Source organism: Mixophyes fleayi, chromosome 8 (genome assembly GCF_038048845.1).
Source record: "Mixophyes fleayi isolate aMixFle1 chromosome 8, aMixFle1.hap1, whole genome shotgun sequence".
NCBI classification, from domain to species: domain Eukaryota; kingdom Metazoa; phylum Chordata; class Amphibia; order Anura; family Limnodynastidae; genus Mixophyes; species Mixophyes fleayi.
The window spans coordinates 67234472-67249988 of record NC_134409.1 but is presented as its reverse complement, the minus strand read 5'-3'; the positions used below and the strand labels follow the sequence as shown (position 1 = coordinate 67249988).

The following is a 15517-nucleotide window of genomic DNA, read 5'->3' as shown; positions in this document are numbered from 1 at the left end:
GACGAAGATAGATACACCCGATAACCTGGATAGGATAGGAGGTTATTATTGGCTAAAAAAAGAAACAGAGGTGGTTCCTCTGATTGCAACTAAGAGTATTTAAAAGTGTGATTAAGTGATTCCTGCTATGCTTTGAAAAAGTTTACTGACGACCAAAACGCGTCAGAAGCGGCAAGAATTGTAGTGGACGATTATACCTCAGCCTGCTGAACAGGGGATTTATTTTTTAGACTGCATTTAGCAGGAACTAGATAAGAACACTTAAAAACGATTGCCTGCTGAAGTATAGAGCACTAATTACAGATACAATTAGTGCTGTAATTGTTAAATTAGTACAACTACAGGGAGTTTTTACTGAAGCCTTATACAAGCTGGAATACCTGATAGCAAATATTCTTTCTCAGTAGTTTTGATGCCATATCTGTAGGAGGTTACTTATTGTATTATACATGTGTATACATCTTATGTGAATTTATTCATAGAGAATTAATTTTCTCTTTTTAGGAGATATTTCAGTTATGTATTATTGTGATTTTATTTGTATTTTACTTGTGTTTGTGTTGTTTTTATTTTATTGCTATTACATTTGTGATTTTTTTTATCAAGATTGTTTTGCCTGCAGCTCATTATTCTGCTGGTGTTCCCTTCTGCCATTTTAGTATCTGGTTTTTACTTTTTTCCCTATAAGGCTTCAAGAGCGCTGTATTTTTGTCCTTTGTTCTTTTTATCTATTTTAGGGATATGCAGGCGATCCCTTAATACAGCAGCCTGGGCCCATGTGATGTATGAAAATATAATTACTTTTATTATTTTATTAATTATATATATATATATATATATATATATATATATATCTTTATTAGATGTTTAATATATAACATCAATTTTTCTATATTCCGTTCACTTTTAGCCCCGCCGCCATCCACTTCACTAACGAAGAGGGCACAATGCGGGAGGTTTCCCTGCTCTCCCTGGAGTCCGGAAGAACTCCCAAAAATTCGGGTTCCCCCCGAACATGCTGTCAGAGTAGGCAACTATGAATTTTATTATCTGTACTTTCATTATTTTTTTTGTTCCATTTTAAGTACAATATTTGAATACAATACTAAACATTAAACAATACCAATCTATACATACCAAAAACCAAAAGCTCAATTTGCCTCTGATTGGATCCAGCTGCATTAGTTGCCAGACAGGAGTATTGACCAGAGTCTGTAATATCAGCTGATGGAAAGTACAGTGAACCAGATTCTGAAATAAAATACCTATAATAAATAAAGAACAACAGCTTAAATTATGTCAACTGTCTTACAGTTGCATTAATAACTCATGGATGCACATTTACACAGTTCATAGTGGGGGGGATTAAATAATTATAGTTGCTAACAAACATTCATTGAGTAAGAAGTACAAAAATCTTTCTGTAAGGAGTAAAACATTTTTTCCTTTATGGGCTAACAAATGCTTAAAGAAAATAAATGATCATCGTTCTCTGAAATTGATGTTGCCTCTCTGCATTGTTTCCTCTGAGACATTTGTGCTCTGAAGCAGAGCAACCAATAATTACAGTATGCACTGTAGTCCATGTTAAAAGGATTTTTCCACCTTCACAGGACATTATCGTATTGGCTTACATACACTGTCTTGCAACTTGTACAAAATACATTGCTTTTCTTTGATTTTTAGCCCAATATTTATATACTCAAAGTTTTTACTGCCCTGGGTTATGCAAGACTGCTTTCAGAATACAATTACACCCAATGCAGAGAGTACAGAATAGCTGGTTTATGTCCTAGGGTGATTAAGCAAACAACTATATCTGATTATATATGTACAAAAGGACAGAGGGTTTTTGCCTTTTAAAGCGAGAGAAAGTTGACGGACCTTTTTCCAACATCAGGGGGTAAATGTATTATGCTCCGATTTGTTCAAGTCGCCGGAAATCGGTGACTTTGCGGCTAAAATTTAAAGCAAACTCACCTTTACAAGCCATCGCCGCTTTAAATTTTAGCTGCAAAGTCGCCGATTTCCGGCGACTTGAACAAATCGGAGCATAATACATTTACCCCCAAGAGTAACTGTCTCAGAGTAACCAGTCTGGGCAGAGGCCTCTCCAACTATGTCAGCTTTAAACAATGTAAACTCTCATCAGGTCCCACCTTGAACCATCCATCTGGACTTCAGATGCACAATGTAAGTGTCTTTGATGTATGATTTATTACGTTAAACTCGGGCTCCATTAGTTTGTTTATGTCATCAGTTAGTTCAGAATACGAACCTTTCTTGTGATCTCAATTTGGTGCTTTTAGCCATACACTGCACTGGGCAAAGTGGTGAATAATTGTGGCTGAGAATGGGCAATTATACAGGACAACCATGACCACTCGGGCAACAACCGTAAGGAATTTAACATTTGATGTATGTGTAGTTTACCACAATTATATGGACAATACCGTTTACACATAAAAGTTCAAACTCCACTGATTTTCAGTCTTTTAAATGTTATTACTATAAAAAACTGACCTTTCACTGTTTCCATGCAGAATGGAGCCATGTTTTCTCCAGGATATACGTGGGGAAGGGACACCAGTAGCAATGCACTCCAAAGTAGCAGGGTTGTTATCAAAGGTAGTCACTAAATTAGGCCCCTCTTTTATTGAAGGAGGAACTGTTGACAAAAGCTACATTTTAATCCATAGCAATATAAAGTTTATATGAAAAATGTATATACTAGTGGGTTCATCCTACTGATTTAAAGGCTAACAGTAACAATATTATTTATTATTAAAGCATATTAGGGATAATTATTACCATGAATATTCAGCATAAACTCTCTGGTGGTTTTTCCAGCAATATTACTAGCAATACATGTATATCTTCCAGTATCTGTCACCTCTGCATTGTCAATCTGCAGATATCGTCCATCAGATACAATTTGCAGGCGGAAACTGGGCTAAGTAAAAGATTAAAAAATGTAATTAATTTGTACCATTATTAATGTGTACAACACAAATGCCAGATGTAAACAAAAAGTACAACATGGAGAAGGAACTTCACACATATGTTGCAGGTATAAAATAAATTAACTGTAAAGGGGTCCAATGGATATAGGGGGTTACCATGCAATATTTAATGTAGCAATACCTTGCATCGGTGGGAGGATGAATTGTCCAGTAATAGTAATCAAATATAAACACTGGGATACTAAAAGTGGCAGAAGCTTAATACCCTGGTAAGCCCGGTGAACACTATCACTATAAAAAGACATGACAACAGCCCAAGAAATCCAGATCCCCAAATGAGTTATATAGTAAAAATATACCAGTAATGGCTTATCATCCTTTAGCCAAGTAATATCCGGTGCTGGAAGCGCATCTGATTTACATTCCAGACTAATTCTCTTATTTTGCAACTCTGTAATATTTTGGTTTCCGCTGATGCCCGCAATATTCGGAGGCACTACAGAAAAATGATATGCATAGTCTGTTATGAATAAGAAATCAGGTATTGGATATTATGTATTTATGTGAATAACTTGGAAGAAATGCAATTATAGTTTACTTCAAACTTTTTTTCACGAGGAGGACAGTATATTTTTAGGACGCAAGTATATATAGGTCAGACCAAAGACAGATTAACATTCTATTGGGAATATCTGGGCCTGATTATCTAATAGGCTGAATAGGCTGCAGCTTTTAAGGGTGGCGCAAAATTTTAGGTGTTGCAAAATTCTAACAGTAGGAAACATAAACTGAAATTAATTTTAAAATTTAAGAGAATGTTTGTTCTCTAAACTAGAAAGAAAACATTAAAGAAATATGTAGTAAGATTTTATTCTTGACCTATTTTCATGGTAAAGGCTAAAGACAATGAGACATCCTTGGGAAGGCGCCTGAGAATAAGCAAGTAGAAGAGACAAGGATGGCAACAGGCGCCGGTGTGACAGCCCTCCACCTTCTCATATTCACCCTCAGTAGCACTTGTTCATGCCTCCATTTTGCTATACAGTAGGATTTTAATGAAAACGATATGAGTGACAAAGATTGCCATGACCCTTTTAAGAACCCAAGTGGAGCTGAGTTTTTAAAACACGGGAACCTAAACATTGGTTGGGGGAGTGGGGGGTGAAGGAAGCTGAAGTTTAAAGTTCACTTTTATTTACTGCATATTACCCTGATGTGGAAAGGAAGAGGGCGTTACAAGCATATTAGCTTGGGTCTGTCTGGAAGCTTAATCAAACCCTGCCCCTGCCACTAATTTCTACTACCACATTAATTATTTGATTACGTTCTTCAGACATATTGAATATGTGTGTTACATAACTCATTGAATCTGTGCTATTAATCAGTTTATGGAGTAATGGAATAGTCAGCTCACACAATCAACTGCAAAGCAATTTACAATCTAGTAACTATTTCATGGGCCCTATTACAGTTCTGGACCCTGATCATGTCTAAGCCTTGAGTGGAAAATTAAGGCCTGGCTAGGATAGCTGCCAACTAGATATGAACACACCCAATATGATTTTAGGCAGCCTATTCTTGTTTAGTGTGTAGCAATATGTATGGATTCCCTCAGGGGCTTGATAGGCTGGGGGGCAGGTGGGCATCTGCCCCCCCTGGTCTGGTCCCATAGTGGTCTACCTGTGAATGGGTCACTAGGCTACCTGCATTTTTTTCCTTTAAAATGTTTCTAATAGGGTGCTGATCCGAGTCTCACCCCCTGGGATAAATCTGCCAGCCAGCCCCTGGATTCCCTTGTAATGCAGTTTACAGCTAGATTACCAAATCATCCGATGTGCAAAATCTGGCTAATTGTTGCTAGTTCTGTGTATTACCAAACTGTCTGAGTATCTTATTATTTAGCAATCATTTAGTAATCAGTACTGTGACCAGTTTTGCGTAGAACTGTTTCCATTACATTTACATCATAATGAATGCACTTACCTTATTACATTGTGATTTCTTGACTTATATATGACCAAGCATGTTTATTGAAGTTATTTATTAATACCAAAAACCAATAGTACGCAGAGGCAGTAGCAAAGTGAATTACTGATTTTGGACTGCACCAATCATTCCGAGATAGTGGAGAATAGTTGGGAATAATGCCAGCACAATGGTGTACACACTTAAAAGAAGTAAACTATTTTTTCCCATCTCAACTCTATCGGAACTATCGGAACTTACTATAAACTTACTATGAACTTTTACAGCAAATTCTTTTTTAGCGTCTCCTGCACGGTTTGAAACCACACAAGTATAAAGTCCAATGTGCTCCTCCTAGAAACATTAAAGAAAATTAAAGAAAATATGTAATAAATTATATAAATTAATACTACATTACACAGGCTTTAATGGTAAATATAAAAGATAAGTCCAACAATATGAAATGTATAAAAATATGTAATGTGAAATAGTAAATATAGCATCTATAATCTAAAACTAGATAAAAACAAAATAAGACACTCCGCGGCAATGTAACATCGCAGAGTTCTCTTTTCCCCTCATAGGTGTGAGAGGAGAAATCCTTGATGTTGAGGTACCATAGTACCTGAAAATGTGCGCAGCTGCAATGTTTGTAGGAACATCGCGGCTAATTGAATATGCCCCTAAGAGCTGTTAAGATATCTGTAAAAAAAAAATCACACAATATATAAATATATTGTAACTACCACAATATAATTTACATGTTATTATTATTGGAAAGTTGCAAGGTGCCACAGTGCTCCCTAGCACAGTATAGTAGGGAAAATAGGCCATATGTAAAATAAGGACCTAAATAAATCAAAGACATATATAAAACAAGGACATACAAGGCAGACAAAATAAATGCAGAGATGAAAACAAAGGGTAGAGGTCTGTTTCCAGGTCTGGGGGCATGGCTGAGGGAGAGTCCCCCATAGGAGAGAGCAGCAGGGGATGTAGTGTCAGAGGAGGTGAACCAAGTTTCTTCAATGGCAAGGAGGTTGAGAGATTTAGAATGAATAGATCATGAATGGATGCAATTTTTTTTACAAACAGATCTGGCATTCCATAGTGCACAGGAGAAGGGGAAAGAGGGTAGTGGAGATACGTGGATATGGTGATTGGGATTGCAAGTATGGGGTGAATAAAAAGGTTTAGGATGGAGCGAGGAGCGTGAGCAGAGAATGGGGATTGTGCGGGGTCCAGGGTTAGGTGAGATGTCACCAACAGCCATGAGAAGGAGCAGGGTGAGGAATAAGACATACAAGGGGGATTTGTGGGTTTGAGTTTATTTCTGTTTATGCAGGTCGGTGAGTGTGGTGTATGCAGGAGACAAAACAGTTCATGTGTAGACTAGTGAAGAGGAAAGTAGTGAATATATATATATATATATATATATATATATATACACAGGCCCGGCGCTCCCATTAGGCAACTTTAGGCAGTTGCCTAGGGCGCCGGGACCTGCAGGGCGCCGCTGACTAGATTTTCTTGGGAGAGAAGTGCAGCGGCAGCGGGGTGTTTGACAGTGTCGTCTTCTTTCCGATGCGCACGGCGTATCTCACACATGATCACTGACTGAGTCAGACTGAGTCTACTTGGGGTTTGAAATTTTGCCTAGGGCGCCGAGAACCCTAGCACCGGCCCTGTATATATATATATATATATATATATATATATATAAAGAGACTATTTTCAAATAGTACCTGTGCACTTGTTATTCGAAGTATCTGTCCCCCCTTCATGAAGTTTACTTTGTCAGTCTGAGAAAGTATCTGTCCACCTTTAAGCCAAGTTATTACCGGGGGTGGGAAGCCCATACTGTTGCAAATAAGGTCTAATTGGTTATTAACAACCACTGACAATTCATCTGTGTTGTCTGACCCGTTAATGCTCGGGGGATCTACAAATAAAATAAATACAAACATACATTAAAACATAAAAAACAACATAAATAGATATATTAAATACATTGTCAGATGTTCACTTGTGTTTTATTTTACAGGAAGGGATATTTTTATTGATTGATAATTAACATAATTTCTAATTAGTTTTTATAGCAATGTAGCTAATGTAAATTCTTGTCTACATTTAATGCCGTAGCTAATATATGTATTTAGAAGAAGAAAATACCATTCACATTTATTATTTTTAATCAATAGCATAATTGTTGACATCAGTCCAGAGCTGCAGTATTTAGAAAAGTCATAATAGTATTTTAAAGTTTATCTATCAAAATAATTGTAAACTTACCCAGGACATTGAGTATGAAATGTTTGCTGACCCTGCCTGCCTCATTAGATGCGATACATGTATATCTGCCAATGTCACTCATTTCCGTATTCAGGATCTGCAGTATCATACTTTCACTCTGGACATGATTAACAGCGTTTCCATCTTTTAACCATGACATACGGGGCACAGGTTGCCCATCAGCAATGCACATCATTGTGGTAGGATTTCCCTTCACAGTGGTCAGCTGTTCAGTTATATCTGCGTCATCTATGCTTGGCGATACTGTAAAAGAATGCACAAATACAATATATCATATAAGGGGAAGTAGCTCATGTGTTAAACTAAATGTGATTAGGAAATCTGCAGAAATGCCATGGGGTTTTTAGCAAAATAATACTTTCATCTCAGGTTTTTACTGAAGGACTAATCAGATCATACATGAAGAATCTTTCCATCTGGTTAATGAAATCTGTATTTTTGTGTACCATTAAAGCATATGTATGTAAACTGAGACACTTTGTGCGGGAATATAAAACATTACCTATCTTTTTTTACTGTACTGTGTTATTCTGCAGTCTCCAAATTCACAATCAATTATTTGTATTTTGTGGAATCTGTCAGGTGAATTGCGATTTTTCTAATATAAGTGGGTCTATATATCAAATTGAAGATTGGATTTACTCTTAGTTTACACACAAATCTAGCTTTTTGTCTACTTTGTTTACTTATTAAACCAAGAAAAAGGAGTTTTCTGCATCAAGAAATCAGGAATGTCCTCCTGGATCATAAAACTGCTATGTAGTATTTAATTATTACCTGGAGGGGGTGCTAGTCCCCTATATGTAACTAGAAAAAGTTGAAAAGAGGTTCTGAAGAGGGGGACAGATAAGCACTCCGGTCCATATAAATAAAATATAACTTTTATTATAATTGTTTAAAATGTGAAGCATCCTAACAGAAAACAAATGCAGTGAAATATTAAAACTAACTACATATACACAAAAGACATGTTAAAATATATACCCATTGGTGTGAGAATCATACCACTTTAAACACAAACACATGTGCATATATACTCTTCAGCAACACGAGCACCTGAACTTCCCATAGCTAAACAAACAATGCAAGCAACCTTTATCATATATTAATAAACACCTTAATATAGGGATATCATAATATGTTAACATACCGTAGACTTGTAAATTATAATCTTTTTTGTCCACTCCAGCTCTGTTTGAAGCTACACAAGTGTAGGCACCTTCGTCAGATTTCTGTACTCTTGAAATCCTACATATAGCAAACAAATCCGATTAAATACAGATGAAAAGAAATACAGACAAATAGTACAAAACAATACAAATGTCAAATAGTGAAGTAGTATACAAAAAATGTTGGGGCTTGTACATTTTGAAATAATTTAAAACAATTAAGTGCAAACACCGGTGATATTCGTGATTGTGATTGCCACAATTCCGACAATCACGACAATGGAATACCGATTACAATAATCCCGATAGGCAGGAAATCTAGACTTACTGTAAAAAAAGAGTGATATTAAGTGGTATATTTACTAAACTGCGGGTGTGAAAAAGTGGAGATGTTGCTTATAGCAACCAATCAGATTCTCGCTATCATTTATTTAATGCATACTACAAAGTGACAGCTAGAATCTGTTTGGTTGCTATAGACAACACCTACACTTTTCAAACGCTCAGTTTAGTAAATATACCCCTAAAAGTAGTCTTATAGCTTCACTGGGTCAGTCTTGGTGGATCTATGCTTGCATGACTTGGGCTTTCAGTTTCAATTGAAAAAGAAATGTTATAAAAAATATCTAAATATAAAAACAACATAATTATAATTATTTGTTAAAAAATAGTTTGCAGTTATTCAGATTTGAAAAAAATTAAATACAAAAAACATTTTTTATTGAATATCCTGAGATGACATTACCATAAGAATGATTGCGGCATTACATATAGCCTTTGATAGATAGATATCTTTGGTGAAAACACCCATTTTTCTCTGCTTAATAAATGGAGCACAGACAGAGAGTGAAACAGATATAGACAATGGAACAGAGTGACAGACAGACACAGAGAGAGAGTTTAAATGACACAGTGAAATATTTCTGAGTATACAGTTCAATTATTCTAACAATTTCCTCTTTTCAGTACTGTTGTGCAGTGTCATGAACGCGCTCCCAGCATCCCGGACTCTGAGTTTTTTACTGTAGGGGGTTACACATGATTCCAGCACTCATTCCTTCACTGACCTATCACACAGGTTATATATTTGCTGAATCGCTCCCAAACAGTACTCTCACACCCACATAAACCTGTGATCTGCCATCACCTATTGAATAGGGGCAGTAGGACACCCATATGCTGCGATACACTGACACACACTATGCTCCCTGTTACAGTCAGGCTAGCAAAGCACACACCAGTAATCAAAGGGTTAACAATAAAATTTGTGCAACTCTGTTACACAAATGTACACACTGGCACACACTAGGATTGTTAGTTTAATGGATTAACAATTCACACACCAGCATTCAAAAGGTTAACATGGTCAAGAAATACTTTTCATAAAAGCTAATGGATTCGTATCAAGGACAAAACGTAATAAAATTTTAGATTTAATTTACAAAGGTACACTGCATTTGGATACAATAAAGGAAAAATATATATAATACATCACATAAAAAAATAAATGCAGTTATAAAAATAAATGGGATGAAATTACAGAGAATAAAAGTTTACGTATGATAATATGTATGCCTGGGGCAATGCAGAATAAAATGGGCAGTCCTTCAATTAGATTGAGACCCCAAGAGCTGACAATCTACTCTCTCCCACACATGGTATTTAAGCAGGATAAACTGAGGCAGTGTATATGCTAATGTGGGGGTTGAAATGTCCCTTGGATGTCAATTATAGTTTGTCCGAAAACAGTTCAAACGTTTTGAACTTCCATAACTTTTCTTGGACCATGTGGTTGACATAGACCCCATTGTTTCAGTTTACTAGTACCCCAAACCCAGAACCTATCTAACCCCTTGGGATATTATTTATAGTAGTGAACTGTTATTGAACCATTATCCCGCCCTCTTCCCAACCTCCCTGTCCGTCCACTACCTGCAGTTTGTGCAGAATTGAATGCTCTTTGAATCCACATATTTTAAATTTAGTAAGTGTCCCTTAGTGAAATGATCCCTTTGATTTTACTATCAATATATTATCACATATTTCCAGCAACAAAAGAGAAACATAAACTGGACAATAATCTTCACTGCCTGCATTTAGGACAATTGCAAGGCTACAGCTATGTAAATTCATAATATTTACAGTTAGACAGTTTGAGTAACTAAAATTAACACTTTTGGTCAATACACTGACAATGTGACGTGAGAGACCCTGACTGCTATCATATGGAAACAGTTTTGTGGTGAAATACTTTGAGAAACTGTAACTTTCGACAATCAGAGTCAATTAAACGATTTTTACATTAATACTTGTCAGTGGTTGAGGTGGGAGGTATGCGGTGGTATTCCATGCTGCCACTTTTCCTACTGCCTACATTGTAAAACTATATAATTCCATTCACTTATATTTTCCATACCGCCACTTCTAAATGTCCACTTTGACCACTAATACTTGTACAAAATGAGCATCTTACAACAAAATTTAAGATTGAATATTGCTAACATGTAAATACTTAGACCACTAAAGGGAGATACGTCTACAATTGTTTTTATTAGCTAAGTATTTGCATTCATTCTTAGCAAATAATTCTATGAAAATACACTAATACATTACATCATGTATGAACCACTAATGTTAACTTGAAATGCTATTTTCACAACATCACATTATTATTATTATTATTATTATTATTATTAATTATTATTATTATTTTATGTAGCTCCATTTATATAAACTTTGCACAATTATCATGTTAACCATATCTAGGCATCAAGGACTGCATAATGATCTATTACTTCTATGCTCAACGCCAGTAGGATAAACATATGACTCTAAAAGTTACGCCTTGTAATCACTAGAGGCCACCAGAGACTGTGAAGGAAAATAACTTGTTGCTTTCTCAAAACCAGCAATTCTCAAAAACTACTAGCTTTGTAGTGTTAAAACTTACTATTTTCACTTGTAAAGAGAAAAAGTCTGTGAAATGAACTTGAAAACTGCCTTCATGATGTCAATATATTTGAATATTGCTATAGTTGCACCTGTGATTCCAAAAATATATTTTATGTGTTACATATTACAAGTCTAGTAATGAAGTGGTGTCAGCTATTATGACTTTTTAGCAATACAGACCACCACAGATTGGCATCTATGGTCAAAAAAGTACAGTATACAGTCACAATGAACTAGATTTAGCCCCGAATAAATTTACCGATTTTTTGAAGCAAACATATTTTTACAGTCTGTGAAGCCCACTAGTGGTGAAAATGCTAATTGATTGCATGTTATATAGCAGTTCTGTAGCTGTTCATGTTAATGTATTTTAAAGACAACATTAGCATTCAGTAAACCTAAATAAAGATTTTTGCATGATATATGCTTAGGTTTGTGTTTGTGTCTGTAGCTATGCAATAAGACATAGCTAGAAATTGCATACAAATAGGTAATCACTGGTTGATTGTGGTTAACAGGACAATTGAGGGTTCATTACTGATCATCAGATGTGTTCCTTGGCACTTATTAATTGTGGCTTGATTGGTTCATCATGAATGTGTTCATTTTTTAGTGACTGGTTTATTGTGGTTCAAGGATGTAACTAACACCATAGTAGTCCATATGACTGCTATGGGACCCTGCAGAATTCAATACCCTGTCCCAGAGAGAAAAACGTGACTTAAAATACAAACTTAATACAAATACAAACTTAATATGACTACAAAACACATTTATTAAGGCCAGTATATGATTTGGAAAATAAAGAGGATACAAGGACTGCATATACAACTGATGCATTTATGGCCCTGCCCTATAGAATACTGACTGGGGATGGAGACGACATCATGGTGGGTATGAGTTTATGATCATGCATAGAGAACGCCATCACAATTTTGCCAGAAATTTCTAGTTATGCCCATGAAATGGCCTAATCTATGTATTGTGGGTTCATAGATTTTGAGCTGATTTATTTACTGGCTTTTGATTTATTGATTGTGGTTGGTTCTACTGTGGGTAGAAATTTAATGATAGGCCATTTCATTTTAGACATTTCAGTGACTGGTCATGTTTTCCTAAATCATTGTGGACACTGAGACACTGCTTACCTACTGACAGGTAGGCAGCCTCTCAGACAACTGGAGTCCTTGTGATTATTATACAGGTCATTGGTCATTGATAGAGTAACAGTGAGCTGGATAGTTGTTGAACTGTGAGAAATGAATTTAACATGGACAATGTGATACAGTGAGCTGATTTATCCTTGTGACATTCCTGATTCAAAGTAGAGTTAAAATTGGGCCTTGCCCCTGATCTACCCAGGTCATGCTCAAATCTGACTTAGTAACACCCCCAAGTAAGTAGGCCATGAGTCTTTTGCTCATTGGGAATCAGGGCTGTCCCATGGAGAACGGAAATGTTAGCAGAATGCTAATGCTATCATTAATAATAATAATAATAATAATAATCTAGTGAAAGATAACCTAGGACTAAACAGACCCAGCAGTCCTCTTCCCTGTAGGGACATCATCACCAATATTTATTGAGTTGTAGATCAAATATCTGAAACTGACCACTCCCTCATTAATTATAATTTTGCACACTAATTTGATTATTTACTGTCCTATTATCTCTTTTTATACAAGCCACAGACACTACAATATTGCAAGTGATATGTGGCAACAAGGGGTGTGCACCGGCCACTTTTCGTGTTTTGGGTTCTGATTAGCTTCAGGTTTTGGGTTCTGATTGGTTTTGCCAAAACACCCCATTCAAGGTTTTGGTTCTTATTTAGGGTTTTGGGTTCTGATTTTTTTTTTAAAAAGCATAAAAAGTGCTAAAATCCATATTTTTTTTTTTTTCACTCCTACACTATTATTAACCTCAATAACATTCATTTCCCCTCATTTCCAGTCTATTCTGAACACCTCACACCTCACAATATTGTTTTTAGGCCAAAAAGTTGCACCGAGGTAGCTGGATGTCTAATCTAAGCGACACAAGTGGGCGGCACAAACACGTGGCCCATCTAGGAGTGGCACTGCAGTGGCGGACAGGATGGCAGTTTCAAAAGCTAGGCCCCAAAGAGCACATAATGCCAAAAAAAGAGGTGCAAGATGGAATTGTCCTTGGGCCCTCCCACCCACCCTTATGTTGGTGAAATAGGACATGCGCACTTTAACAATTTTTGACTGCAGGAACAGTGAACGTATTTAAATATTGCAGTACTAATTTTTTTTGACTGCAGGAACAGTGAACATAGTTAAATATTGCATTACTAATTTTTTTTGACTGCAGGAATAGTGAACGTAGTTAAATATTGCAGTACTAATTTTTTTTGACTGCAGGAACAGTGAACGTAGTTATATATTGCAGTAGTATTTTTTTATACTGTAGGAACAGTGAATGTAGTTAGATATTGCAGTAGAAATTCCTTTTTACTGCAGGAACAGTGAACACAGTTAGATATTGCAGTACTAATTTTTCTTGACTGCAGGAACAGTGAACGTAGTTAAATATTGCAGTACTAATTTTTCTGGACTGCAGGAACAGTGAACGTAGTTTAATATTGCAGTACTAATTTTTCTGGACTGCAGGAACAGTGAACGTAGTTAAATATTGCAGTACTAATATTTCTGGACTGCAGGAACAGTGAACGTAGTTAAATATTGCAGTACTAACATTTCTGGACTGCAGGAACAGTGAACGTAGTTAAATATTGCAGTACTAATATTTCTGGACTGCAGGAACAGTGAACGTAATTAAATATTGCAGTACTAACATTTCTGGACTGCAGGAACAGTGAACGTATTGCAGTACAAATTTTTTTCTACTTTTTTTAAAAAAAAATTATAATTTTTTTTTATTATTTTTGTATAATTTTTGTATAATTTTTTTATTCTTTTTTTATAATTTTTTTATAATAATGGACTTAGCAGGACAGAGCACAGGACAAAGCACCACTGGACTCAGCAGGACAGAGCACAGGACAAAGCACCACTGGACTCAGCAGGACAGAGGAGAAGGACACAGCACCACTAAAAACCCAACCTCACGCTACCCTGATCAATGCCCGACTGAAGATGGCGGCGGCAAGCGGGGAATTTATAGAATCTAAGTATTGCGAGATCCGACGGCGGGATTTGGAGTCAGAGCCTCGTTTTCATTGTTTCTCTCCGCCGGAAATACCCGAACAGTGCTCGGATCTCCCTCGGATCTGCACTCTTTGGGTGGGCTCGGATTGCGATAATCCGAGCCCGCTCATCGTTAGTGGCAACTGGCATCATATTTCCAAATGCGTGGCCTCCAACACTACTGTAAGTCTGTTAATTAAACTGTTGAAAGCCATAGCATTGTTAATTCGCTTGTAGGCAAAGAAGATGACAACTGTTCTCTTATGATTACACGATTACACCATCAAACTCCAATATAAACCAGTGAACAAGCCAAGTGATCAGGAAAAAAGTTTTATCTAGTCCATATTGACCACACATGTATAGTTAAATTGTTCTGCAATCCTATCACTTGACTCCCTGTGGTCATCCGAGGACACCCAGTGGATTTCTAAATCTCCCTGATAACCAACTAAACAGCTTGGACAACTATTGGTTGAAAAATCATCTTGCTGGTTCTGAGTGTTAATTTCATTGGTTCAAAACAGGAGCGGAGTCTAATATTTGTCATATTTTAGAGGGAACACAGTAGTTAATGATGTTGATGATGACGAAGAGGAAGAAGCAAATTTGGCTTTTATTGACTGTTGTGGGCATTAGTAAAAAGATTTGCTGGAAATGTTCTGGCAGCATTCACCCAGTGCATTATAATATATGTTTACTCTCCCTGGTTACTACTCCACATATCTGTGTCCGTAGTAAGATGTGATGACAAGAATGAGAATGGCCACTTTGTAAATAGTATCTCTCTCTGTATCTGCAGAAAAGACTTGTCAGAAGAAATAATGACCGCTGGAGTTCAAGAAAAACATTAAGGGGCCTATTTAAGAAGCTAAGAGCTGTAAATAAATAAACGCTTTATTAGGTAACACTGGGCCTGATTCATTAAGGGAAGTTAAGTGAGAAATGGAGTAAGTTTTCTTACCTAAGTTTTTTAGACAAA

General features: G+C 36.4%; 1 protein-coding gene across 1 annotated transcript in view; it reads right to left on the bottom strand.

The window, feature by feature from the left end:
• HMCN1 (hemicentin 1) overlaps positions 1 to 15517 on the bottom strand; it is a 295243-nt gene that overhangs the window by 94072 nt on the left and 185654 nt on the right. Inside the window, exons 67-74 of the mRNA XM_075182670.1 lie at positions 8392 to 8489; positions 7221 to 7484; positions 6674 to 6870; positions 5201 to 5282; positions 3323 to 3459; positions 2812 to 2953; positions 2524 to 2668; positions 1138 to 1265 (exon numbers count right to left, since the gene is read on the bottom strand). Of these exons, the coding sequence (XP_075038771.1) occupies positions 1138 to 1265; positions 2524 to 2668; positions 2812 to 2953; positions 3323 to 3459; positions 5201 to 5282; positions 6674 to 6870; positions 7221 to 7484; positions 8392 to 8489 (1193 nt within the window). The remainder of the gene's footprint in view (positions 1 to 1137; positions 1266 to 2523; positions 2669 to 2811; positions 2954 to 3322; positions 3460 to 5200; positions 5283 to 6673; positions 6871 to 7220; positions 7485 to 8391; positions 8490 to 15517) is intronic.